The sequence below is a fragment of the Mus pahari genome, chromosome 8 (assembly GCF_900095145.1).
Source record: "Mus pahari chromosome 8, PAHARI_EIJ_v1.1, whole genome shotgun sequence".
NCBI lineage: Eukaryota > Metazoa > Chordata > Mammalia > Rodentia > Muridae > Mus > Mus pahari.
In genome coordinates this window covers 109,519,896-109,545,651 of record NC_034597.1, presented here as the reverse complement: position 1 = coordinate 109,545,651, position 25,756 = coordinate 109,519,896, and the positions used below count along the sequence as shown (strand labels likewise).

The following is a 25,756-nucleotide window of genomic DNA, read 5'->3' as shown; positions in this document are numbered from 1 at the left end:
GGCTGCACACATAGCTTTTCTTTTCTGTTCTTCATTACCTACCACAGTAGACCTGCTTTCCTGCATTTTCACAAACCCAATGTAAACATACCAAGGACAAGTTCAGAGTCTAACATGTTGCCACTGGTGATCCATACTGCTCTAATAAATACTCCAATACCTCATACGTCCCAAGAAGGTCAAAACCGCAATGGACTTGACAGAGAAGGGCTGCACACATACTCTCTAAAGGGTTACCTCTCTTTCTCAGAAATAAATTTCACTACAGAGGGATGGGATATATATATCAACAAACTTACAGTCTAGCCTAGGGTCAGAACTGATGGGCAAAGTCCCTTGGGGCTAAGGTGGGGACCACCTAGAATCCCCTTCACCTTATTACCACAGAGACAGTAACAAACTAAAGTGGAAGGCCAGTTTTTAAAACCTCTGAAACTGGGCCAGGCATGACATCACATGCCTTTAATCACAACACTTAAGGAGTCAGAAAAAGATAGATCTCTGCAAGTTTGAGGACAACATGAATCTACATTGTGATTTTTGTTTTGGCATTTTATTTTTTTATTAGATATTTTCTTTATTCACATTTCAAATGCTATCCCAAAAGTTCCCTATACCAAAGCAGGTGTTGAGATCAAATTGTCTCTTTAGAAATAGTTTATCTGATTACATTTATTAAAGTGACATATTTAGTTCAGGATTATTTTGAATGATAGAATTAAGGACTTTGCTACTTTTCAAAGTATAAATCTCAATCTTAAAAATGACAAGCCGGGCGTGGTGACACACGCCCAGCACTCGGGAGACAGAGGCAGGCGGATTTCTGAGTTCAAGACCATCCTGGTCTACAAAGTGAGTTTCAGGACAGCCAGGGCTATACAGAAAAACCCTGTCTCAAAAAACCCAAAAAAAAGAAAGAAAGAAAGAAAGAAAGAAAGAAAGAAAGAAAGAAAGAAAGAAAGAAAGAAAGAAAGAAAGAAAGAAAGAAAGAAAGAAAGAAAGAAAGAAAGAAAGAAAGAAAGAAAGAAAGAAAGAAAGAAAGAAAGAAAGGAAGGAAGGAAGGAAGGAAGGAAGGAAGGACAAGAACAAGAGAACTGACCTTTTTTTTTTTTTAACGTATATGGAATATTTTGCTTGCATGTACATTTGCACACTATATACATACAGAGTCCACAGAGACCAGAAGAGGAGGTCAGATCCCCTGGAACTGGAATTACAGATGGTTGAGGGCCATCATGTGGGTGCTGGGAATCAAACTTCATCTTCTGGAAGAACAATCAGCTTGTAACCACTGAGCCATCTCCCAGTCCCCTGGCCCATTTTCTACGTCCTGATTTTTTAAGTCACAAAAGACAAGTGACATTAATCAGTCAGGATTCTACGTTGGGTTATTTCCTGTTGTGCTTTAGTTTTGTTTAAGTGGTCTTGCTGGAATGCAGGGATGTATTGCTATTAATCTAGGACACACAAACACACACACACACACACACACACACACACACACACAACGTAAGACTAGAGGTATAACACTACAAGGTCTTTGTAGACATCGGGGAAGAGGGGTATGGAAAAGGAAGAGCAGCAGCCACTATGTTCCAAAGCAAAACCTTAGCAAAAGGCATGTCTGTGGAGCTGGTGAGTACACAGGGGACAACAGAAAAGAAATAACAGACATGTGCGAGGAACATCAGGGCTGTGGGGGCTGGTGACCAGGTGCAGTCACGGGAAGAATGAAGTCAGGGAGATGGTTTGGATTTGTTTTCTTTTGTTATCTTAGGGAAACTTGAGAAAACTGAAAATCAGGAACTAAGAACAGCCACTGGACATGGTTCCTAATTTGTAGGTATTAATAAATCTACAGAAGCATCCCTGAATATGCTATTTTGTGCACATATATGTGCTTCTGTAAGAAAATGCTTGAACATGTAAATATGACAAACTAAATAACCTAGAGCTTATGTCAACTTACATTCTATTAAGAGGAATGTCTCCACAGGAAATACAATTGAGCACTTTAATTTCAACCTAATGGAGAAAACACATCTTCGATTTATTTTTTTTTTATATTAGTGGGGTCTTTTTGTTTTCTGTTGCTCCCTTTCTAAGGTCTCATGTATCCCAGGCTGGCCTCAAACCCATAATGCTGGTGAAGATGACCTTGAATTTCTGATCCTCCTGGACCTCTTTCTGAGTTCTGGGATTGCAGTTCTGTGCCTCAGCGCCTGTTATTTTGTGGTCCTGGGGATGAAACTCAGATCTTATGTCAGTGCTGGCGAGCTGACTAGCACAGTGTGGAGTAGTGACCACCCACAGCCTGCTTCTGCCATCTTCCCTGACAAACAACTTAGGTCAGTATGGTTTTCCTAAGGACATAGCTGGCATCCAGCACTACCAGTGTGCTTGGTGCCCTCAGAGCCAGAAGAGGGCACCAGACACCATGGAATATGAGTTAAGGATTGTGAGCGCCATATGGGTGCTGGGAACTAAACCCAGGTCTTCTTGCATGTGTAACGAATACTCTTAATCATGAGCCATCTTTCTGCCCCTTAGTTCATTAGCGAGTGTGTGTGTGTTTTAAGTCAGGGTTTCTCTGTGTAACAGAGAACAGGAACTCACTTTGTAGAACAGGATGACCTCAAACTCCCTGTCTCCCTAGTGCTGGGATTAGAGGGTATGCCACCACTTCTAGGAGTTTATTACTTTTTAATGAACTCACTCATACTTCTAAATTCAACTCAAATTTTCAGGACATGAACAGAATATAGCCAGATTCTTTGCCAGAATGTAGCATTCAGGAGGCAAAGGCAGCCAGATCTCCATCAATTAAAGTCCAGCCTGGTCTACATANTGAGTTCCAGGCTAGCCAGAGCTACATATTTATTTATCTCAAATAAGTTAAATAAGTAAATAGCAAATAAATAATAAATAAAACCTACAATCAATTCCCTTTGTGTTGTTTCTATGACACTCACCAAAAGGACCAGATATTATTTTTTTCATTATTATTAGATTTTTTTCATCTATATTTCAAATGCTATCCCCTTTCCTAGTTTCCTCTCTGAAAATTCTCTATTTCCCCCCCTGCCCACCCCCAACCTACCCACTCCCACTTCTTGGCCCTGGCATTTCCCTGTACTGGGGCATATAAAGTTTGCAAGTCCAAGGGGCATCTCTTCCCAATGATGGCCGACTAGGCCATCCTCTGCTACATATGCAGCTAGAGACAGGAGCTCTGGTGGTACTGGTTAGTTCATATTGTTGTTCCTCCTATAGGGCTGCAGGCCCCTTCAGCTCCTTGGGTGCTTTCTCTAGCTCCTTCATTGGGGACCCTGTATTCCATCCAATAGAGATGACTGTGAGCATCCACTTCTATATTTGCCAGGCACTGNCATAGCCTCACAGGAGACAGCTGTATCAGGGTCCTGTCAGCAAAATCTTGCTGGCATATGCAATAGTGTCTGGGTTTGGTGGTTGTTTATGGGATGGATCCCCAGGTGGGGCAGTCTCTGGATAGGACCAGATATTCTTAAAAAGAGCATTTCAAATGGTATATTCTCATGGGAAGATATTTAATGTTATAAAAATTACATTCCATATAAGAATCTTGCCCACACACACACACACACACACACACACACACACAAAGGGAAGAGGGATTCTTAATTATAAGCCACAATTTTTCATACTTAATGAAAACAGATACCAATATGAAATTCTCAAAAAACAAATTATTTAATGTATAATTTTGGTATGTGAAAATACAACTTATTAAGAGGAAAAACTGCAATAATCCTCCATTTATAATGGGTTACATACCAGTAAACCCACTGTAATTAGATAATACCATTAGCTGAAAGTGTATTAGAGGGCCAGTGACATAGGCATATTCAATCCACAGAACCCACAAAGTGGACAAAGAGAACTGATACCCCAAAGCTGTGTCCTGGCCTCCATCCATACTATGGCACACACATCCACATTTAAAGGACTAAAGATATAGCTCAGTTTATAGAGTGCCCGCACAAAACAGCGTGTTAGATCCCCAGCACCGCATACCTGGGCAGAGTGGCATATGCCTTTAATCTCACTTGAAAGGTAGAGGCAGGCAGAAGTTTAAGGTCCTCCTGTGGCACATAGTGATTTCAAGGCCAATCTGAGATAAATGCAACCATGTCTCAAAAACAGAAACAGAAAAGAAAATACACTAACTCTACCTGTTAGCTTCCCGTTACTGTAAATGATACCTGAGATAGACCCACTTCTAAGAGGAAAGGTTAAGGTTGACTGAGGCTCACCGTTTGGGAGGCACAGTCTACGATCAACAGGCCTGTGTTGAGTACACAGCGGTGAGTATAAGTGAAAGTTACTGTTCCCTCCTGCCAGTTCAGAAAGGAGCAAAGGAAGGGAGGGCTGGGAGCCGTGATCCCTTAAGAGCGGGGCCACCTTCTGAAGCCTCTACTGCCATAGAACACTTGCAGGCCAGGGACTAAGCCCTTCTCAGCATGTCATCTGAGGAACATTTCCAAGCCAAACCCCAGCAACCTAACCTACAGAACACCCTACTTTAAATTCTCTGTAAACTACAGTTGTTTCCCTTACGATTTCAGGGCTAATCAGAGCTTCAGCTTCTGCTACTATCAAGCATTTAAAAAAAAAACAAACCGTACTACACACAGCTAGTCTGGGGAAATATCCCCACACCAAACTTGAATGAAGGTCTCCACAAAGGTAGAACACTTTCGCAGAATTGTAAAATCAAAATATTTTAAGACAGCTATGAGATGTCAGGAGCCTTACAAAGTGTTTTGTGCCATTCTGAAATCAAATCTCCTCACCACTCAGAAAAACGTTCCAGCTGAGCCACATCAGTACAGCCTCGGGATCTATAACACTTAATTAGAATAGCTCATGAAAGATACTTGCCTAGATTTAATTATGAAGGCTCCTTTACTCAATATCTAATATCCATTTGGGGAATACAGCATAGACTGAGAATTATTCTATGATTGACTCACAGAATCAACTCAACGCACAGTTGTCAAGAGAATAAGCCACTTCACAATACTGTTTATGAGATATTTTACCCAAACTTTACTCTTTCCTTCTAGAAACATGAGGTTCTTGCTTTTAGAGCGCCCATATGCTCTCTAGCAGACATGCATGCCTGCCCCCACATCCTCCAGAAGGCTTTCTTAATATGGGCTCCAACTCAGAGAAAGCATCAGATGTAACTCCAACATGACCATGTTCAGATAATTTTACTTCTCCCTTTGTGCTCCAACCAGGCAGCCACCATGATGACCACATAGAAGCAGAACAGACAGGGAGAAAGGCAGCTGAGTGACTGGAGATGGAGGAATCTAAAGTCCAAAGGGGCAAAGCAATACCTAGACAGGCTCAGTGCCACTGGCATACTTATTAGCCCTCTGCAAGCTCATAAGTGATCACATTACAAGTTTATTTCCAAATTCATAACTGTACAAATTGATCTTTGAAATTAAGCAAAAACTCAATGGTGTGACTGACATTCTTCTCTGGTCTTCACAGACATGACAATGCAGCAGGAAAGAAGACAGCACAGGAGCCCACACCCCAGAGTTCCTGTTTCAAGTGCACAGCAGTGAAGACCATCCACAGAGAACAGGACGACAGCTGAGACAACATGAACAGCAATCACCTCATGAAGTCGCAACAACCAAAAAAAAAAAAAAACCACACGATGCCACACAGTGGAAAACCACACAAGGACATGCACTGCTGACCAACTATGAGCAGCTTCTTGGTAAGTGAGAAACACCAAATGCAAGGGCCAGGTCACTCAGGAGTCTGGGACCAGACGGCCACTGGTTAACAACAGGCTAGGGTGGAGTTGCCTGTTCTTTGCTTCAACTACTATAGCTTTTGGAGTCAAAATCAGAAGCAGAGTCTATGATTGGCCTGCTGTACATGTCTACACCATGATCATAAGATCCAGACATGGATCCAGAATGCACAATGCCAACTGGAGGCCACTAGGAAATCTCGAGTCAGGAGAACTGAGTGTTGTCTTGTTAACTGTCTTGGGGGGTTATGGGAAGAGGCAGGGGATGGAGGGAGAATGAGAGAAAACCCAGGAAAGAGGAAAGCAAAGAAGCAGCAGCAGGAGGGAAGGGGATGGAAGGAGCAGACCTTTTAAACCTTCATCGCAGACAGCCCACAGACCACAACTCCAGATCACATGACAGACAAAGAAACCACCCACAACTCACCAGCAAAAAGAAAAAAAAAAAAAAAGTCTAGAAGAAATTAATTTTACCAGTCTGGCAAAATCTTTCAAATGCTTTAATTTTTCACAAATTAAACTACAAACATTTTGTAATTTCTATACTTCTATATATATATATCTATGAATCACCATATAAACTTTTCCTTTGGTTTGTTAACATGGTTGAGACATTGCTAGATTCCTGACATCTGGACATCCATTCCCCATTCTGTGCATTTCTAGTACACTACAGATATCAAGTAATAATCAGGACCTTTAATTTCAATGGTCACCCGATCACATTAATAAATACCTCACCCCGATCACATTAATAAATACCTAAGGCATTACAAAGCATGCCTTTGGGTGCAGCTGTGAGCCAGATGTGAGTGACACTACACCATGGACTGAATAAAAAGAAAAGAAGCCATCTGAAAACTGACATTCCCTTCTTAGCTTCCTAGCTGATGCCACAAACCACTCCCACTGCCCTGCTGGACCCCTGTGTGGAATACTTTGTGGCAGGAATTTGGTCATAGGAATGAGAAAGGAAACCAATACAGCATATAACCAACAATGCTGGCGCAGGTCACTGCTACATACACAGTGTCTTGTAAACACTAGAACATCAGAATCAAGCTAAGCTGTGTTTTCTAAAATTTGATTACTTTTACCAATAGGTAGGGTTTACAGTCCTCCATAAATACATGCTTAGAGAAAAAGAAGGCCACAATTAGTTCTTATTTCACATCACAAGGTATGATAACATTAGAATACATTCATTCCTTTGAAAGTATCATTGAAAAATAACTATGTGTATATATTGCTAGAGATCCAACTCGGGGTGGGTTATTCACAACAGGCGAACACTTGACCACTGAGCTGCAGCCCCAGCCCCAACTTTTGATCTGTAAAAAGTGATTTTAGAAATCTTCCCTTTATAATAATGGGAGAGTATGTCCCAAGACCTTCTTAATTTTTTGCTAATGGAGCTGGTGAAATGGCTCAGCAGGTAAGAGCACTGACTGCTCTTCCAAAGGTCCTAAGTTCAATTCCCAGCAACCACATGGTGGCTCACAACCACCCATAATGAGATCTGATGCCCTCTTCTGGTGAGTCTAAACACAGCTACAGTGTACTTATTTATAATAATAAATAAATCTTTAAAGAAAAAAAAAGAATTTTTGCTGCAAAAGCCAAGTTGTTGGATGTTGGTATAGTGAACAGAGGACCAAGACCTGTTCTTGGCTGGGGCTGTTGAGTGGACTTTGCTGTCCAGGTGAGAGAATAACAATGGAAAAATAACAATGTCCTTTTTTATACTAAAAATTTAAGACCAAAAGAGTAAAATGTGGTAAGTCTCTCTTTGGGCTTTGGTTTATTTAAAAGTTCTGGCGAGTTCAGGACATGTAGCTTAGAGAGAGTATTTGGCGGGCATTTAGGAAGTCTTGGGCTCAATTTCTATTGCAAAAGAAGAAGAAAAGAAGTTGGAACGTCCTGTTAAACGACCAGTTACATGAACATATAAATTAATCTAATAATTCATACATGAAGATATTAATACCAAGGCTTTTCTCCTGTCTGGATGCAATTTCTGCCCAATTCCTGGATAAAGTCACAGTCCCTCTTCATTGGAATGACTGGCTTACCCTTAACACCAGGGGGTTTAAACCATCAGTCATTTAAGCAGCTTTGCTGGGTTTTGACAATTTAGCCTGCTGAGCTCACAGCTCCCAAGGCAGGGTGTTGGCTGCAAGTTTGACTTCTGCTGCTGCTGACCGTTATCATAAGGTGCATAGATAGTGGACTTCACTAACAACCACCCGCAGGTTAACACTCCCAGCACTGGCCATAATGTTGCTTTAATTAAGTTAATAAATAAAGGTCACAGTTCTATACAAAGTTTTATTAAATTTGACAGTGTTTACAATTTTTAAAAAACTGTGTGTTCATCTGTACAGTGCCACTATAAATTTGTCTACAGATAAAATAGAATTTGCTTATGGATTTATGCTGCATTTCAATTTATATTCTAAAGGAATTCAATTTATTAGCTTTTCCCTGAAATATGAACATTTCTAACTGATGGTTTCATGGCAGATGGCTCTAAGCATGCTGGGCACAGAATGGGTCTACCTAGAATAAAAAGACCACCTACCACACAAAGGAGGCTCCACCCCCGTCTGATTCTAGAGCATTTTGGTGGTGGAAAAGATTAATGCTTTGATTCTTCTATAGCTTCGTGTATTAAATATTAATTTCTCTCCAAAATGCGGTTGAGTGTTTTTTCATCTTTAAAACTAAAGTCACATAAATTGTAGTTTTGAACCCAAATCATTTGTGCAGTGGGAGATGAGTCAGAGTACTTATGATGGATGTCAGGAAGAGCTACGCAAATTCTTACAGGAGCATGAAGTCAGAGGCGCACTCTCATGGTAAATGGACGGGCACCACTTGAAAATGCAAGTCACAGAACCAACACAATTGACACAATTCTCTATTTTTATATGGACAAAGCAAATTGAGGCTATTTTGTTGAAAATAAGAGAGTGAAGGCTGAATTTAGCTCGTGTACATACTGAATTCAGCAATAATTGTATTTTTTAAATACACAACATGACAGGCACTATGGTGGATAATAATGAATCAGCATGGGATCTATTTAATGCACGTCTTGATTAACTCATTGCCTGTCCAGTTCGCATAGGCCTGCTTCCATGTCATAATCGTCATAGTTCCTATCAGCCCCAGCACCAGCGCTCCAGCACCTTGATTATTGCGCAGCTCCCAGACAGGCTGTTGCTAATGCTAAATCATTCTCTTCAGGCCTCCTGCCACTGTTCTGCAGGGTCTCCAATTAAATATAATGTCCCTGATGAGCCATATTAATGTGAACAAATTCCTACCAGGGATCCTATCCTATTCCATTTTGCCCCAAAATGCAGAGGAAGTAATTTAGCTAAGCCAAGATAATCAAAACATTTAAAATTGAGAGAGTATAATGTTTCTACAGAATAAGTTTTTCTAAAGACAAAAATAGCAGAAAAAAATGTCTAAACATCTCAAATGCATTCTTCTCCTGATTAGTTCTTCACAGAAAGATCTAGTGTTTCAGATTTGCATAAGTATATTCAGTATATCCTGCTCTAAAGAGAATAGCTAAGTTTTATAAGAAAAGTGAACGACAGTAAGATTTTAAGCAAAATCCCATTCAAAAACCCTTGATTTGCTGGGCCCAGAGGCCCTGGATGGTAAGTTCTAGCGACTCAGCACAGGGAGGATACGGGAGCACTTAAGCCAAGGAGCTCAAGGCAACAAGGTAAAACCTCATTGCACATCCCATAACACCCTACACCCCCCCAAAAAAAAAAGTTAATAGTATTCTAATTTCCTAATCACAAGAGTAAAACTAAGTCAATAAAACCAAGTCCTCTCTTCCCCCCAAAGGCAGTACAAGAGCAACTAACTACCCAGTGACTCTCTGATGGGCCTTTATGTGCTTAAGCAAATTCTTTGCTGAAAGATGACAGCTATAGATATCTGTTTGACACTGATAAGAATATTCAGAATAATCCTAGGGTTTTCAAATGTGGCCTAACTGTTAGACTAACTAGAAATCATGGACCATGATGACCAGTGTCTCCATACATGCTTCAGTAGTCAAGGCAACTTAAGAATGTGATACTAGCCAGGCATGGGGATACACTTGCAGAAGCAGGCAGGTCTTTGTGAGTTCCAGGCCAGCCTGGTCTACAAAGCAAGTTCCAGGACAGCCAGAGCAATTATACAGAAAAACCCTGTATAGAAAAAAAAAGACAAAAAACAAACAAACAAACAAACAAAGTGTCACTTAAGGGGCTGGCAAGATGGTCCAGTAAGCAAAGACACTTAATGCCAACTCTGGTGTCCAGAGTTTGATTCATACACCCACAGGTTGGTGGGAGAAAGACTCCTGCAAATTACCCTCTAACCATACACCTGGCATGGTGCACACAGCAGGCCTGGAGAAATGGCTCAGGTATTAAAAGCATTGGCTGCTCTCCCAGGGAACCTGAATTCCATTCCCAGAAACCACAAGGTGGTCCACAACTGTCTGTGTGACTCCAGTCCTAGGAGACCTAACACCCTCTTATGGCCTGTGTGGACAGCAGGCATACACATGGTGTTCATGTATGGACATACTTGTAGGCAAAACACTTGCACACGATAGATAGATAGATAGATAGATAGATAGATAGATAGATAGATAGATAGATAGATAGAAAAGTAAATAAGTAGATAGATAAATGATTTAGGATGACATAATAAGTATATATTAAAAAAAGCATGTTACTTAAACATACCACTTTAGGGATAAGCCCAGTAACACACAGGTGTGAAATCCTAACTACTAGAGAGGCTGAGGCAGAAGGTTCTGTAATTCAAAGTTTTCATTGACTACAGATGAGTTCAAGGTCACCCTGGGAAACTTAGCAAGACTCCTGTCTCAAAAAAAAAATAAAATAAAATAAAAAATTCTACTCTAACTCTTCTCCAATGTGAAACAGTTGAAAAATACCCGAAAATCATCTAAAGGAGGAAAATGCTCTAAACAATTACATTTCAAATGCATTAATATTGGCAGGTATCTAAGGTAAAACTGGAGATGTGCTAATCGAGATATAAATATATTCATTCATAATGATATTTATTTAAAGACATGAAATAAAGCTTTTTCATCAACCTCCTCAAATGCTGATTCCCTCAGGTCTCTTATACCATAGCCTACAATAATGTATTCCAGTTCCATTTACCTGACCATTACCCTCCAGCTTGTTCAACTGGAACCAACATACACTAATTACTTAAGCATCAGGAAAGTCCTATTTGTCCTCTGTTCCTCCCCAGGAAGCAGGGAAATATTATCAAGGGTAGGTGTAAAAAGTGATGACTACCTCACCTTACTGTCAGTCATCCCAGAATACTCACAGGAAACACCACTCCAGGTCATTATGGAACCCTGAGGCTGAGACTCAAGTACCCACCAGGAATCACACTCCAAACAGCAGGTGACTTGGGTGCGATAGGAGTCACCATAAACACTTTTCTAATTTTAGGGCCTTGTTTCAAAACTGTAAATACCAGATATTGCTCAATTAAATTTGCCATGATTGTACACAGCAATAAAATGGGAGAACAAGAAATATAAGGTTAAGGGTTGACACACAAAATCATTTCTCCTCTTTTGAAGTGAAGAGTCTAGACCTTACCAATCTACCTTGACTAAACCTTTCTTTCAAAAATCTAGTTTCTAACTTTAGTGGTTTAATAAAAAATATTTTATTCCTTTACATGAAAAAACATTTTAGAGTTTTCATGTGAAATACAAGGAAGGACTGGATGTTGGGTACCTGAGTACATCTGGAGATTGCAGCGTCTCCAAAGTCTCCCTCCATCTGTTCACTGCTGGACTGTTTACCAACCCAAGGAAACTCTTAGTCACTAAAACAATTACAAAGTTCTGGTCCTTTATAGTCCTTACCTTCTCTGGAACTGCCTAAAATCGCAATAAATAGGAACCATGCTGAAACATCCCTCCCTTACCTTATAATCAACACATTATGATAAAACCTTCATTAGCAAGTCAAGAAATTCTCCCACCCCAGCCCTCTGCCTAAGATCCAATAGATTTATTCCAGAGCTGTCTCCTCCCCTTCCTCTAACATGAGTGGCCAGCCCCAACTGAGCATGTGCTTTCCTTGTCAGGTTTCCTGGGAAACCACTAGGCCAGAGGTTCTTTTTTTTTTTTTTTTTTTTTTGGTTTTTCGAGACAGGGTTTCTCTGTGTAGCCCTGGCTGTCCTGGAACTCACTCTGTAGACCAGGCTGGCCTCGAACTCAGAAATCCGCCTGCCTCTGCCTCCCAAGTGCTGGGATTAAAGGCATGCGCCACCACGCCCGGCTCTAGGCCAGAGGTTCTTAACCTGTAGGCTGAGACCCCTTTGGAAGTTGAATGACCTTTTCACAGGGGTCACCAAAAACCATCAAAACAAACCACAGTGATTTAATTATGATCCATAATAGTAGCAAAATTACAGTTATGAAGTAGCAATGAAACGTTATGGTTAAGGATTCCCACAACTTGAGGAACTGTATTAAATAGTCACAGCATTAGAAAGGTTGAGAGCCACTGCTCCAGGCCATTCTTCCATATTGATGCTTTGTTCAATTTCGAAACAAAAATATTGTGTTTACTAGGGTTTAAAGTGAAAAACATGGGGCTGGTGAGATGGCTCAGTGGGTAAGAGCACCCAACTGCTCTTCTGAAGGTCCAGAGTTCAAATCCCAGCAACCACATGGTGGCTCATAACCATCTGTAACAAGATCTGATGCCCTCTTCTGGAGTGTACTTACATATAATAAATAAATAAATCTTTAAAGTGAAAAACATATAAAATAATAATTTCACCTGAGAAATTATTAGCATCTAAAATATTTAGTTTCCCTATTTAAAATTTGAATGTCCTCATGTAAGTCTTAAGTTTTTAATTTTAATTTTAATGTTAATTCAAATCACATCCTTTGTAGACTAGAAACTCAAAATTACTTTTGCCTTTATTATCCACGATTCTATAGCTCTTGCCTACAGAACATTACTTAGTATGTCTAATAATGCTATTAGGTCAGAGTCAAGACCACATGAATGAGATCACCAAGCTCAAAAGATGCATCAAAAAAAGTCCCCGGCCCTTCTACATGTAAGGTCACAGCTCAAAAACTTCATTTGCGAAGCAGAAAGGAAGCCCTCATCAAACTCTCCAGTGCCCTTATCTTGACTTCCCAATCTCTACAGTTATGAAAACTAATCTCTTATTGTTTATAAGCTGTCACACTATGGTAGTCTGACTAGACTACGACAGAGACCAAGAAAGAAAGCAAGACTCAAACATCTAAAATCAGGAATGAATATGGAGATATAACTACCCACTCACAGAAATAAAATGCTAACAAAGAACTACCGCAAAAATTTCATGCCAATAAACCAGAAAGCTTAAGTGAAGTGGACAGATCCCTACAAATATACAAATTCAGAATAACAACCAAGAATCTACCAAAAAAAAAAAAAAACAAAAAAACTACCCACAGAGAAGCCACATCCAGGCCTCATAGATAAATTGTATCAAACACTTAAATATAGCCAACACTTTACAAGGGTTCCCTGCAAAATAGAAAGCTTTCTATCCATGAGGCTAAGATATTCAATACATTTTGGCAGTTGTTTTATTTTTGTTTTTCGAGACAGGATTTCTCTGTAGCCCTGGCTGTCCTGGAACTCACTCTGTAGACCAGGCTGTCCTGGAACTCAGAGACCTGTGTGACTCTATCTTTCAAATGTTGAAATTAAATGAGTGTGCCACCACACGCAGCCTAGTAAGATATTCTAATACCAACCAAAGACAGGAAAACTACCAAGTAGTGTCTTGCAAATACAAACAGAAAGCTCAACTTGGTTACAGAACACAAAACCAAACAAAAAAATTGTACCACCATACATTTACCTGAAGAAAAATTAAAATGGCATAGACACTTGCATGAAAAAATAAATAAAACACTTCATTATAAATGAAAGCACAGAGCTTGCAGTCTCCGATTATTGGAGGCCACAGAAAAGAATTGAAAGCAATGCAAACAAGATCATCTACAAACACAATACAACACAGCTAAACCCCCAGGGTCCTGCACTAAGACCTGCTCCTCTTAGTAAAACAACATGAACAAAAACCTTATGAGGAATGAAAATAACTACTACTGAAATCAACAAATATTTTAAAAGTTAGCAAAGAATCTAAGATCAATTTTTTTCCAAATCAAACGATATATGCAAAACAAATTTAATTGCTTTTCATTAAAAGATACTTTCAATACAACCATCAAATAAATTATGTAGTTAACATTTATTTTTCAGTAATTTGCAATTCTTTCATCTAGATTTTTGAAACGTAAGTTACAGTAAGACAAAATAAGTAACAGTTTCAAATAGGACACCTTTTTTTAAAATCACCATACTTTAAAGATCTTTCTACCAAATTAATTACTAAACTATTAAAAGTGACAAAAAGGAAAAACACAGTGCCTTAAATGTATAGTGGCTCATATCTCAGCCTATAAAGTTCCAACGCCCTGCATTCTCTCCCCACGGCATCTCTGTCTACTCGTTCAGAGTTCGTTACTGCTAGAAAATGCCTGCTGTGTTAAAATGCCACATAAGATTATACATCATTCACAGCTTTACAGTTCACCTTCCTCTGCTCAGATCCAATCAGCATCAGCCTCTCTCCTTTATCAAACTTAGATGAGCACATTTAGGGACGATCAGGCAATGACAGCATTCCTAGAGATGTTGGAGCTGTGCTGGGGAGATGCTCCTAAGCAAGCACTCTATAAACAGCCCATTCATCTCCCACCCTAACTTCCTCAGGCTTTGGTTTAAGGTTTTTGTTGACCAGCAATAAGCCTGATGATCCTGGTCTGAACCTTGGAGGAAAAGTTAGTTAAGATATTATAACACTTCCACTGTGTTTGTGATAACAGTGAATATTAGTTTTAAAAACCAAATATAGCTGGGCGGTGGTGGCACACACCTTTAGTCCCAGCACTTGGGAGACAGAGGCAGGCAGATTTCTGAGTTCAAGGCCAGCCTGATCTACAAAAAAGTGAGTGCCAGAATAGCCAGGGTTATACAGAGAAACCCTGTCTGGAAGAAGAAAAAAAACAAACAAACAAATATACCTTTTGCAAGTGAAGGAAAAATAAAGCAAGTATCTTTCACTCCCATTCTAATAGACCCAAATTAAGTCTTGATTGAAACTAATTAAAAATATACTTACAGAACTGGCATCAACATCACTGTGAATGGCAACTGTCTTGATACCCATCTTCTTGCAAGTTTTAATAACCTAGTCAAAACACATCACTTGTTAACATTCACATGCAAAGGAAGTTCAATATATTTCCAAACAAAACAGAAAATCATTCAGATCCTACTCACCCTACAGGCAATTTCTCCTCTGTTAGCAATGAGAATTTTATCAAAAGTCTGACAAGAAACAAAAAGAAAATAATTACTATTATTTCGAGTTTAAAAAACAAAACCAAAAAACCCAATATTTTCCACAATTATCAATAAACATGTTTCTAGTAAACTTTTACTTTCTAGAGTAATAGTAAATGTTATAAATAATATGTTCCTTTACAACCAGAAGACAATTAAATTCATCTGATTGGATCTGGCCCTACAATAACTTGATTAAAGCATCAATTGACTAGGTTAATTTATTTAATAATTAAACTATATTGATTGCCATGAAGAAACATGCCTATCATATCAAAGGTTCTGTATTCAACTCCCAGCACTTGTTTTTACAGAGGACCCACATGGCAGCCCACAACCATCTGTGACTCCAGCTCCTGGGGACCAAATACCCTTTTTCCTGGCTTCCTGGGGCACTAGGAACATTTGGTATATATACACACATGATGGTAAGCATTTATACACATAAAATAAAACAAAATACAAGGTAATCATGTACCTTAATGAAGATAGTATTTTAGCCTACATGGAAAGTTTAAAAATCTCAAAACTGGAAAGACTTAACCTTTATAACACTCATGGCTTATAGTACTAGCCTGAGACCATCTTTGCTGCCTCGTAAACTCCTAACCTAATGAAACTCTGAGGCAGGCAGTCTTGATCACATAGACCCTTAAGATAATCTACTCTTACCCAGGTATGATACTGTAAGGTCATTACCTTTCTTTGTCCAAATGGCAATAATAACTACTGAACAGTATATATTCCCTAAGAAAAATACACTTGCGCATCTGAGCTGCATTTGAAACAGTCAAGTTCTAACTAGTGCTGGAGAGAAAATACAAAACAAAAATAAAGAAAAAACAACAAAGCAAAAAACCCATCTTGTCATGGAAGCTGTAGTATGTCACAGTGTGAAAGCACAGTATACCCATTTGACTACACATCTTTACTTGCAAATGTTGATTGCACGAGTCAACCATGCCTACTGGTGTGGGTACAGGAGAGCTAGTGGGCTGAATAACTCAGTTACCACCCAGGAATGAAAGGGCCAGTCCTGCAGATCGAAAGCTGCAGGATCTCCATTATCAGAAGCCAGAGGCCTTGAACCAGACTAATGACTCATGCAAAATAGGTTTTGTATTTCCTTTGGAGGGCATTGCAAGGCCAAAGGGCAGAAACAAAGGGACAAGGAAACAGGATTAGGGTGCATGGTGTGAAACTCACAAAGAATCAATAAAAAGTTAAAAAACAAACAAGCAAAAAAAAAAAAAAAATACAAGCATGTTAGCTTTATTAGCTGGTATTCACTCCTGGCACTCAAATGGTGGGAATGTCTCAAAGAAACTTGAGAACCTGAGTTCAGATCCCCTCATTCATGCAAAGCTGGGTGTAATGGCACATGTCTGTAAGTCTAGCACAGGTGTAATGGTACATGTCTGTAAGCCTAACACTGGTGTAATGGCACAATCTGTAACTCTAGCACTGATGTAATAGATCATGTCTGTAACTCTAGCTCTGGTGTAAAGGCTCATGTCTGTAACTCTAGCACTGGTGTAATAGATCATGTCTGTGACTCTAGCACTTGTATAATGGCACATGTCTGTAACTCTAGCACTGATGTAATAGCACATGTCTGTAAGTCTAGCACTGGTATAATGGTTCATGTCTGTAACTCTAGCACTGGTGTAATAGATCATGTCTGTAACTCTAGCACTGGTGTAATAGATCATGTCTGTAAGTCTAGTACTGGTGGAATAACACATGTCTATAACTCAAGCACTGGTGTAATAGCACATGTCTGTAGCTCGAGCACTGGAGTAATGGCTCATGTCTGTGACTCGAGCACTGGGCACTCAGAGTGGAGGTATAGAGACAAAAGGATCCCTGGAGCTCAAAGACCAGATAATAAACCCAATCATTGAGATCTGGATTCACTGAGAGACCCTTTATCAATAAATAAGATGAAAGGGTGGTGTGGCAGCCACACCTTTAATCCCAAGCAGAATTGGGTAAATATAGTTTTAGCCCAGGCTGGTCTACATAGTAAACTCCAGTACAGCCAGGACTACAAAGGAGATCCTGTCTCAAAATAAACAAACTAATTAAGTGAAGAGCAATCAAAGGAAGATATCTGACAATGATCTTTAGCCTCAACATAGATGTCTGCCCACGTGTATGCACACTTACACACATCCAGTATATACATATATTCACACAAACATACAAATAAATTTAATTTAATTTTAATAAGGAGTCAATGACAAGTTCAATGAAAACTGTTATTCTTTGGACCCTAAGTAACCCCCACAAAAGACTTGAATAATGGTTGGCTCTACCAGGAGATACTATTTGGGGAAGCTCTGGAAAAGCCTAGCTGAAGAAAGCAGGTCATTGGGCCCTGTCGTTGAGTGCTGGAGTTCACCCAGAACCTCACTGCCCCTCTGCTCTCTATCAACTGTGAGGTAAGTAGCTTCCACCAGACATTCCCATCACCCATCTACCCAAAGACGCACACCAAAGACACAGAATTAGTAGCCTTAAGACTAAAGACTTAACTCTCTGAAACCACAAACTAAAAGGGTCAAGGTTCAGCCTCAGTGTGAGAAGAGCCAAAGTCCAGCCTTGGCGTGAGGAGGGTCCTGAGAAAGGGGGGATGGGAACGGCATAGAGTCAATAATGATTCAAAGTCAGTAGTGGACACACTCTGTCAGTTCAAGTGCTCTTTCTTTGCCCAAAGCTTCTCATCATTCCTCCCTCTCCTCTCTGCCTTTTTCCCATCCTTTTTCCTTCTTTCTTCTCATTCTTTTTCATTCTTCCAACCAGAGAGACTGAACCCAGTTTTTTATTCACTAAAGCTACAACATCAAGGCTTTAACCACTGTTAATAATTTTTTTCTAATTCATAAATTTTATAAATCCCAGATCATTAGTCTTAACCCCTGCTTCCTTAAAACAAATTAAACACAAAGCAAAAGCACATTTCCTTATAGTTTTTACATAGCCTGTTCTTCTCTGATAGTTGGGCACAGCTCTTGCAGTTTCCTGGTACAGCAGCCAGCCAGTCTTTAGTAACTGTTTAAGTACAGAAAAGTGAGAGACTACTAAGGTTAAGATAATTTCTTACAATGTTTTAAAATTTACGTAAGTAAAGTAGGCACTGTCACTTCCAATCCTTCACTTAGCTAGAGAATAAAGTCCTAGCTTTTTATATGCTTGTACATCATCTTTTAATGTTCCCTATCCTAGCAACTCCATGGCCTCTGTCTTAGTTTGGGTTTTACTGCTGTGAAGAGATACCATGACCAAGCTAACGCTTATAAAGGGCAACATTTAATTGCGGCTGGCTTACAGGTTCTGAGGTTCAGTCCATTATCAGGGCAGGAAGCATGACAGTGCTCAATCAGGCATGGCTCTAGAGGAGCTTCGAGTTCTACATCTTCATCCAAAGGCAGACAGAAAGAATAGTGGCCTCCAGGCAGCTAGGACCAGGATCTTAAAGCCCACCCCACAGTGACATGCTTCCTCCAACAAGGCCACACCTACTCCAACAAGGCCACACCTTCTAATAGTGCCACTCCCTGGGCCAAACATATTCAAACCATCACAGCTTGATATATTCTCCTTCTAATATTATTTGTTTGTAGATTGTATAAAGCCTTCCTCCTATAAGATAAACACATTTATCATTTGCTTGCTTTTTATAGACTCCTTTTTTTCCTATCCATACCTTTTCTTCTTGAGACCACTTTAGCTCTCTATCCCTGGTGTCCCCAAGTTCACACTGGTTACTTAATACAGCAGTCATTGAACGGGAGAGTACATGTATCTCCTTATAATTCCAAGTTCAAGGCCAAGTCTCACAATGAACAATTTCTACAAAGGCCCATGTAGGCTGTCATGGCTTTTGCGGTTTTGTTGTCTAAATCTTTTCCCATGGCCCTAAAGGCCAAGCAGAAGGCCTATTCCTCATCCTCCTCAGCTTCATGACCACCTCCATTCCTCATTCCTGAGAACTGCATCTGTTTCATTTTATGGAGTGGTTAGCTCTGAGTAATGGGGGAAATATATTCCCTAGAAAGAGATTGAAAATTAAGTAGAAAAGATAGCAGATTAGCTTGAGGGCAGCAGCAACCATTAGCACATGTGGGGATCAACAGCCTGACAATGTTCCAGGGACAGAAACTGTGTCATACCTCTCCTTAAGCAGCCATGAGGACCCTTCCAAGGTATTCACATCTTACACTCCTACACTGCAGTGAGATAGCCAGCACATACGAGAATCAAGGTCATTATAAGGAAGGTCAGGTCTTCTCATACACATAAACCAGTTCAATAGTTCACAAGAACACAGCGAATCCTTTGGAAATGTAGTTAGAGGCAGCTGTGAGCTGATAGACAGGTACTGAGAAACAAACTCTTAACTACTAAAGTCATCTCTCCAGGCCATGAATCCACATTCTAAAACCTTTGATGCTAATGAGAAACACTACCAAACTCAAGTTGTACTCTACAAATGAAAAATGGAACAAAGACTGAGCCTCTCTAAAACCTGTGATACAGGGGCTGGGCAATGACTCACTGATAAGTGGATATTAGCCCAGAAACTTAGAATACCCAAGACACAATTTGCAAAACACATGAAACTCAAGAAGAAGGAAGACCAAAATGTGGATACTTTGCTCCTTCTTAGAATGGGGAACAAAATACCCATGGAAGGAGTTACAGAGACAAAGTTCAAAGCTGAGATGGAAGGAAGGACCAACCAGAGACTGCCCCACCTGGGGATCCATCCCATAATCAGCCACCAAACGCAGACACTATTGCATATGCCAGCAAGATTTTGTTGAAAGGACCCTGATATAGCTATCTCTTGTGAGGCTATGCCAGTGCCTGACAAATACAGAAGTAGATGCTCACAGTTATCTACTGAATGGAACACAGGGCCCCTAATGAAGGAGCTAGAAAAAGTACCCAAGGAGCTGAAGGAGTCTGCAACACTATAGTGGAACAACAATATGAACTAACAAGTACCCCCAGAGCTGTGTCTCTAGTTGCATATGTAGCAGAGGATGGCCTAGTCAGCCATCAATGGGAGGAGAGGCCCTTGGTCTTGGGAAGATCATATGCCCCAGTATAGGGGAATGCCAGAGCCAGGAAGCAGGAGTGGGTGGGTTGGGGAGCAGGGTGGGGGAAGGGTATAGCGGGCTTTGAGGGTGGCATTTGAAATGTAAATGAAGCAAATATCTAATTAAAAAAAATAAGAGGAGTGGGAGTGGGTGGGTAGGGGAGCAGGGGCAGGGGGGGTGGTATAGGGAACTTTCGGGATAGCATTTGAAATGTAAATAAAGAAAATAATAAGAAAGAAAGAAAGAAAGAAAGAAAGAAAGAAAGAAAGAAAGAAAGAAAGAAAGAAAGAAAGAAAGAGCGAGCATAAGAACCAGAGTTCAAATCTCTAACAATCACAATAATGCCTAGGCATGGCCAATCAAGTGCCTATAACCCAGGCATGGTGCGAGGGAGATACACAAGGATCCTGGGGCATGCTACAGGCCTAATTGCAGGTTCAGTGAGAGACCCTGTCTCAAGGGACTAAGTCAGAAAATGAAAGAGCAGGACCCTGGATGTCATCCTCTGGCCTCCACAAGGACATGCACACATGCACACATGCACACATGCTTACATGCTCACATGCACGCACATATTAAAAAAGAAAAATAGAAAAGCCTACACTTCACCAATGCAATGAATAATTACAATAGCACTACAATTCAATCAGTCCATTGAACATCATGTGGCAACAAGAAATAAAACCAGTCTACCTCGACTATTGAGAGTATTTATAAAATACTTACCTTTTCTTTAGGCTCATATTCCACAGAACTGAGACTTCGGGACACCACTAGGCATTGGTATGAATAGACCGGAGCATGCTATTTAAAAACAGAAAAAAAGTAAAAGCAGTTAGGCTCCTGTGGGCTTCACCTTTTCTCAGGGTGCTTTTTCCAGTTTGCTTGTACCTGAGAGTTTCATTCTATGTACTCAGTGCTAAGAATAGAACTTAGTTACCTAAAGGAGACCTCAACTGAAGACATGTCCCCTTGGCATGAAAGGAGAACCAAAGGTATAGCAAAGGAAGAAGAGAAGCAAACATGTTAGCAGGAGAGAGTGAGGGGTGTCACGTCACGGGCAGCCTCTGGCGGGTGACTGACAGTGTGAGGTCAGAAATGCCACAAATCACAGGGATTTACAGAATTTAAACGGAGGACTAGGTGTGTGCTTCTGAGGCAGAGGTCAGTCTATCATTCTTAAGGCCCTAGGTACTTAGTAAGTAAATAAATAAACAATAAAGTGATGGCTTTAAGAATTTTTCAATTTTAACAATGACTAGTAACTAATAAAAATGTCCCTTTTTTTATTTGTTGAAATAAAAAAAAGTCAGGAGTCATGACTTTTTTCTGGCACAAAAAGGATTTGATAGATAAAAGTCCAAAATTATCAAGTTCACTTCTGGTATATTGTTAACTACTTCTGAAGAAAGTGTATCTTAATGCCCTAAGACATTAAGAAAATGAGTAATAAAATTTGTAACAAACACGGGATGAGGTCTGACTATGCCTATGACTGGATATCTTTATTACTGGTTTAGGTTTGAATCTTGGTTCTTTGGTTTTGAAACAGGGGCTCACTGTGTGGCCCTGGCTAATCTGAAACTAGGTAGACCAGGCTGACCACAAACGCTCAGAGATCCAAGTGCTGGGAGGACACCATCCTATCCAACTGGATGTCTTTATTTGTACAAGTGTCTTTCAAAAGGGTATGTGTCATTTTATGCTTTCTTTATAGGAATGTCTATTTAAATTCTATAACTGTCATTCAAATTCCTTTTTTTTTTTAATTTTTATTTCTCAATATATTGTTTCTCTATGTAACCTTGGTTATCCTAGAACTTACTCTGTAGATCAGGCTGGCTTCAAACTCAAAGATCCACTTATCTCTGCCTCCCAAGTTCTAGTATTAAAAGGGTGTATCACCTTCACCAGGCTCAAACTGGATTTTCATTCACTGCTATGTTATAAGGATTCTTGATATATTCTAGACTCATACCTTCATTATTTATATAATCACAAATATTTGATTTTATTCTATATGTTTGTTTTTTACTTTCTACATGTCCTTAGAAACTTAAAAAAGTTAATTTTGATTAAATCTAACTCCTTGTTTACCAGTAATGAATTTTTTGGAGGAAAAAATATTATCTTTATGTATTTTTAAATCACAGCTATTAAGCTATTGTCTAAATCAGAAAGTTAAAACAAGAAAAGCTGCATAACCAAGTTTTAAGAAAGCCATGTGTTGGGGCAGTATATGGATCTGGGGATAAAAGTGCTTGCTGTGCAATGCTGAAGACATGAGTTTGATCACTGGAACCCATGGTGGATAAAAAGAACTAACTCCTGCAATCTATCCTATTAACTTTACATGGACATGGCCATGCATGTCATGGCACATGCACACACATACGCACACATACAAATAGAAAAAGAACTTTAAAAAATCCGACTTGTCTAGTAGTTACTGGTAAAGATACATCCAAAACTGGAAGAGCAGGAAAACACAAAGAACAAGAGTAGTTAGTACGGCCTCCTAGAATATTCTAAAAACACACTGATGCGAGAAACAAAGCGTCTCACAGAAATGTTTTAAAGTCACGTTAAACACATATACTTTTTAAAAACATAAATCCTCAGACTGCAAAATGCATTCTCAACTTGAAACAAGAGTAGGAGAAAGAGGCAGCTTGTTAAAGGAAGCCTTCACACTGCCAAGAAAAGATTGAGAGTGGAAATGAAATTAAATATATTATATCCACAGCACACACCAAGATCATACTCCATTTTCCTTCTGTATTACCCCCAACTCTATACACTGGAAAGCTGAGTCCTGCCAGCTTCTAACTTTTGACGATCAGAGAGCTAGAAAAGTTTGTTTTTTAATTTAAATATAGAAACAACACCATCTTCCACCATGACATTGATGCCTATTCAAAGTTACAATCTGGGTGGGAAAGGGTAGTATACCAGGAGGTTCTACCCATTCCCCCTATGTTTAGATAAAAATTCAGCTATCTAGACTTTCAAAGAACTAATAAATTTTTTTAAATAAATGGAAAATGAGTTTTCAAAGAATTGAAAATTGCAACCTTCTACGGCCCTCAGTGGAACAGCTACAAAAAGTTCAGTGTCACAGCAAACTTAATAACAAAGATAATAGTCCTTTCTCCAAAAAACTTGAATATTTAGCTTTAGCCAGCCCTAAACTCTAAAAACACATCTAAGGTGTAAAAACTAGCTGGCATTTCTCACATCCCTGCTAGGTCACAAACACAATGGGGTGTACAGCAGCACCTACTGCTCCATCCACACAACAGAGGAGCTGGCATTCTGAATGGCTCTGATACTGTAGCCACACACTGGTCTACTGAAGCAGCATGCCAACAGATTCTTCTAAAAATAATGATATTTTTGCCTGGGACGGTGGTGCACTCCTTTAATCCTTAAAGCACTTGGGAGGCAGAGGTAGGTGGATCTCTGAGTTCCAGGCCACCCTGATCTACAGAGCGAGTTCCGAGTTTCTGGACAGCCAGGGCCACACAGAGAAGAGAAGAAAAAAAAATAAAAATAAAAATAATATATATATATATATATTATTTTATATATATATATCATATGCCATATGTGGATCAAATTCTCCCGGCAGCTCCTCCCAAATCCAGCCCCTCCTTCCCAAGCTTGTCCGTTTTTCTTTAACTATTTCATAACAGATGTCCCTGTCTCCTGTCTCTTTCCTCCCTGCCCTCTGTTCCTGGCTTAATACAACCTAAGCCTTAGGTATAGAGGTCTTGGATGAGGGCAGATACCCCCAGGGCAGCTAATCTCCACATTCTGACCAGGTGTGGCCGTCTGACAGACTTCATTTGATGAGGGTGGGAGCTGCTGTTCTCTGTGAGGATGAGGATCTAAGGATGCAGTGAGGAAAATGGCAAGAGAAGGTTCTGCTCTCAGACCCATGACCTCACTAGCTGCGAGGAGCTAGCTAAAGTGGCCTTGAGTCCAGTTAAGCAGCTGTTGGTCAGCCAGGAAGGTACTGTCACTGTACCTTTGACACATTGGTCATATAGGGCTCAAATCAGATGGTTTCTTTAGCCATTAAGGAATTGAGCAAATTGGAGTTGTGGGTGCAACTCCATGGTTAGGGTGCTCCCATCGGTTCATTTCTGATGGCAGAAATCACGCTTAATTCACTTAAGAGAACAGGAGCAGAGGATGATGCTTTCTCATCAGTTCCAAGGTCTTTGCAACAAGCAAAGCTTGTACAAGAACTTCCCGAGAGGATGGATTTTAGGACCTTGGAGCAGGAAAGAATTTCTAGATTCCACACCACTCAGCTATTACTCTTGAGCATTTACACGTACACCGGAGGAACTGACATGCTGAACCAGGGAGTTGCCCGCCAGTCTGTTTATTGCTGCACAAACTGTGACAGAAAAAAAAAAATTGTTGCTGGTGAAGTAGATAAATAAAATTTAAATACAGTCATACAATGGGGTATTCTCTAGCAGGTAAGTACAACACACTGAAATCAATGTATTAACAGCAAAAGAAAAAAATTATCAGTGAAGTAATGGACATATTACAATGATTCCTGTGAGAATTTGAATAACCAACTTATGGCCCTACTACTAAGCACTGGTTATGTGTTAGCACTTTCCCTAAAACTCTAAAGCATTAGTGTGGGATACATGTGAGTGGCTATGGCTAAGGGTAGGAAGTAAGAAGATTCAGAAAGCAGATATGGCCAAGCAATTGATTAAATAATACAATGATACTTCAAGCTTTGGTTCTAAATGTACACCTTCCATTAAAACGAAACCCCATAATTAATTCATACAAACAATAACAACAATGACAAAATGCAAATGATGCATTTGGGGAAAGAGCTCTGCAGAACGCACCTGAGCACATAAGAGAGGACTGAAGGCCCGCCCAAGCTCAGTCTCACCCTGTCTGTTTCTTCACCTTGAACCACCCAACTTGGACACTTCTGCCCTCAGCTGGAAAATAAGAGCTCAGCTGAATTTCCCCTGAGGGTAAGCACTGACCTGGACTGCTATCAGGAGTTACTCGAAACAGGCAGTTTATTCAAACTGAAGATGACAGCTAAGAAAGTGATGTCCTTGCTGAGACTCTGACAGTAAACAAGCAGAAAATGCAAAAGAGTTTATGTGACTTTGCAAATGTAGCATTGTTTTATTTTTGTTTTTGTTTTTGTTTTTTTGAGACAGGGTTTCTTTGTATAGCCCTGGCTGTCCTGAACTCACTTTGTAGACCAGGCTGGCCTCGAACTCAGAAATCTGCCTGCCTCTACCTCCCGAGTGCTGGGA

General features: G+C 40.0%; 1 protein-coding gene across 1 annotated transcript in view; it reads right to left on the bottom strand.

Moving 5' to 3' along the window:
• Window positions 1–25,756, bottom strand: part of Pcca (propionyl-CoA carboxylase subunit alpha) — a 336,175-nt gene that overhangs the window by 292,438 nt on the left and 17,981 nt on the right. Inside the window, exons 2-4 of the mRNA XM_021203136.1 lie at window positions 21,168–21,245; window positions 15,271–15,318; window positions 15,110–15,178 (exon numbers count right to left, since the gene is read on the bottom strand). Of these exons, the coding sequence (XP_021058795.1) occupies window positions 15,110–15,178; window positions 15,271–15,318; window positions 21,168–21,245 (195 nt within the window). The remainder of the gene's footprint in view (window positions 1–15,109; window positions 15,179–15,270; window positions 15,319–21,167; window positions 21,246–25,756) is intronic.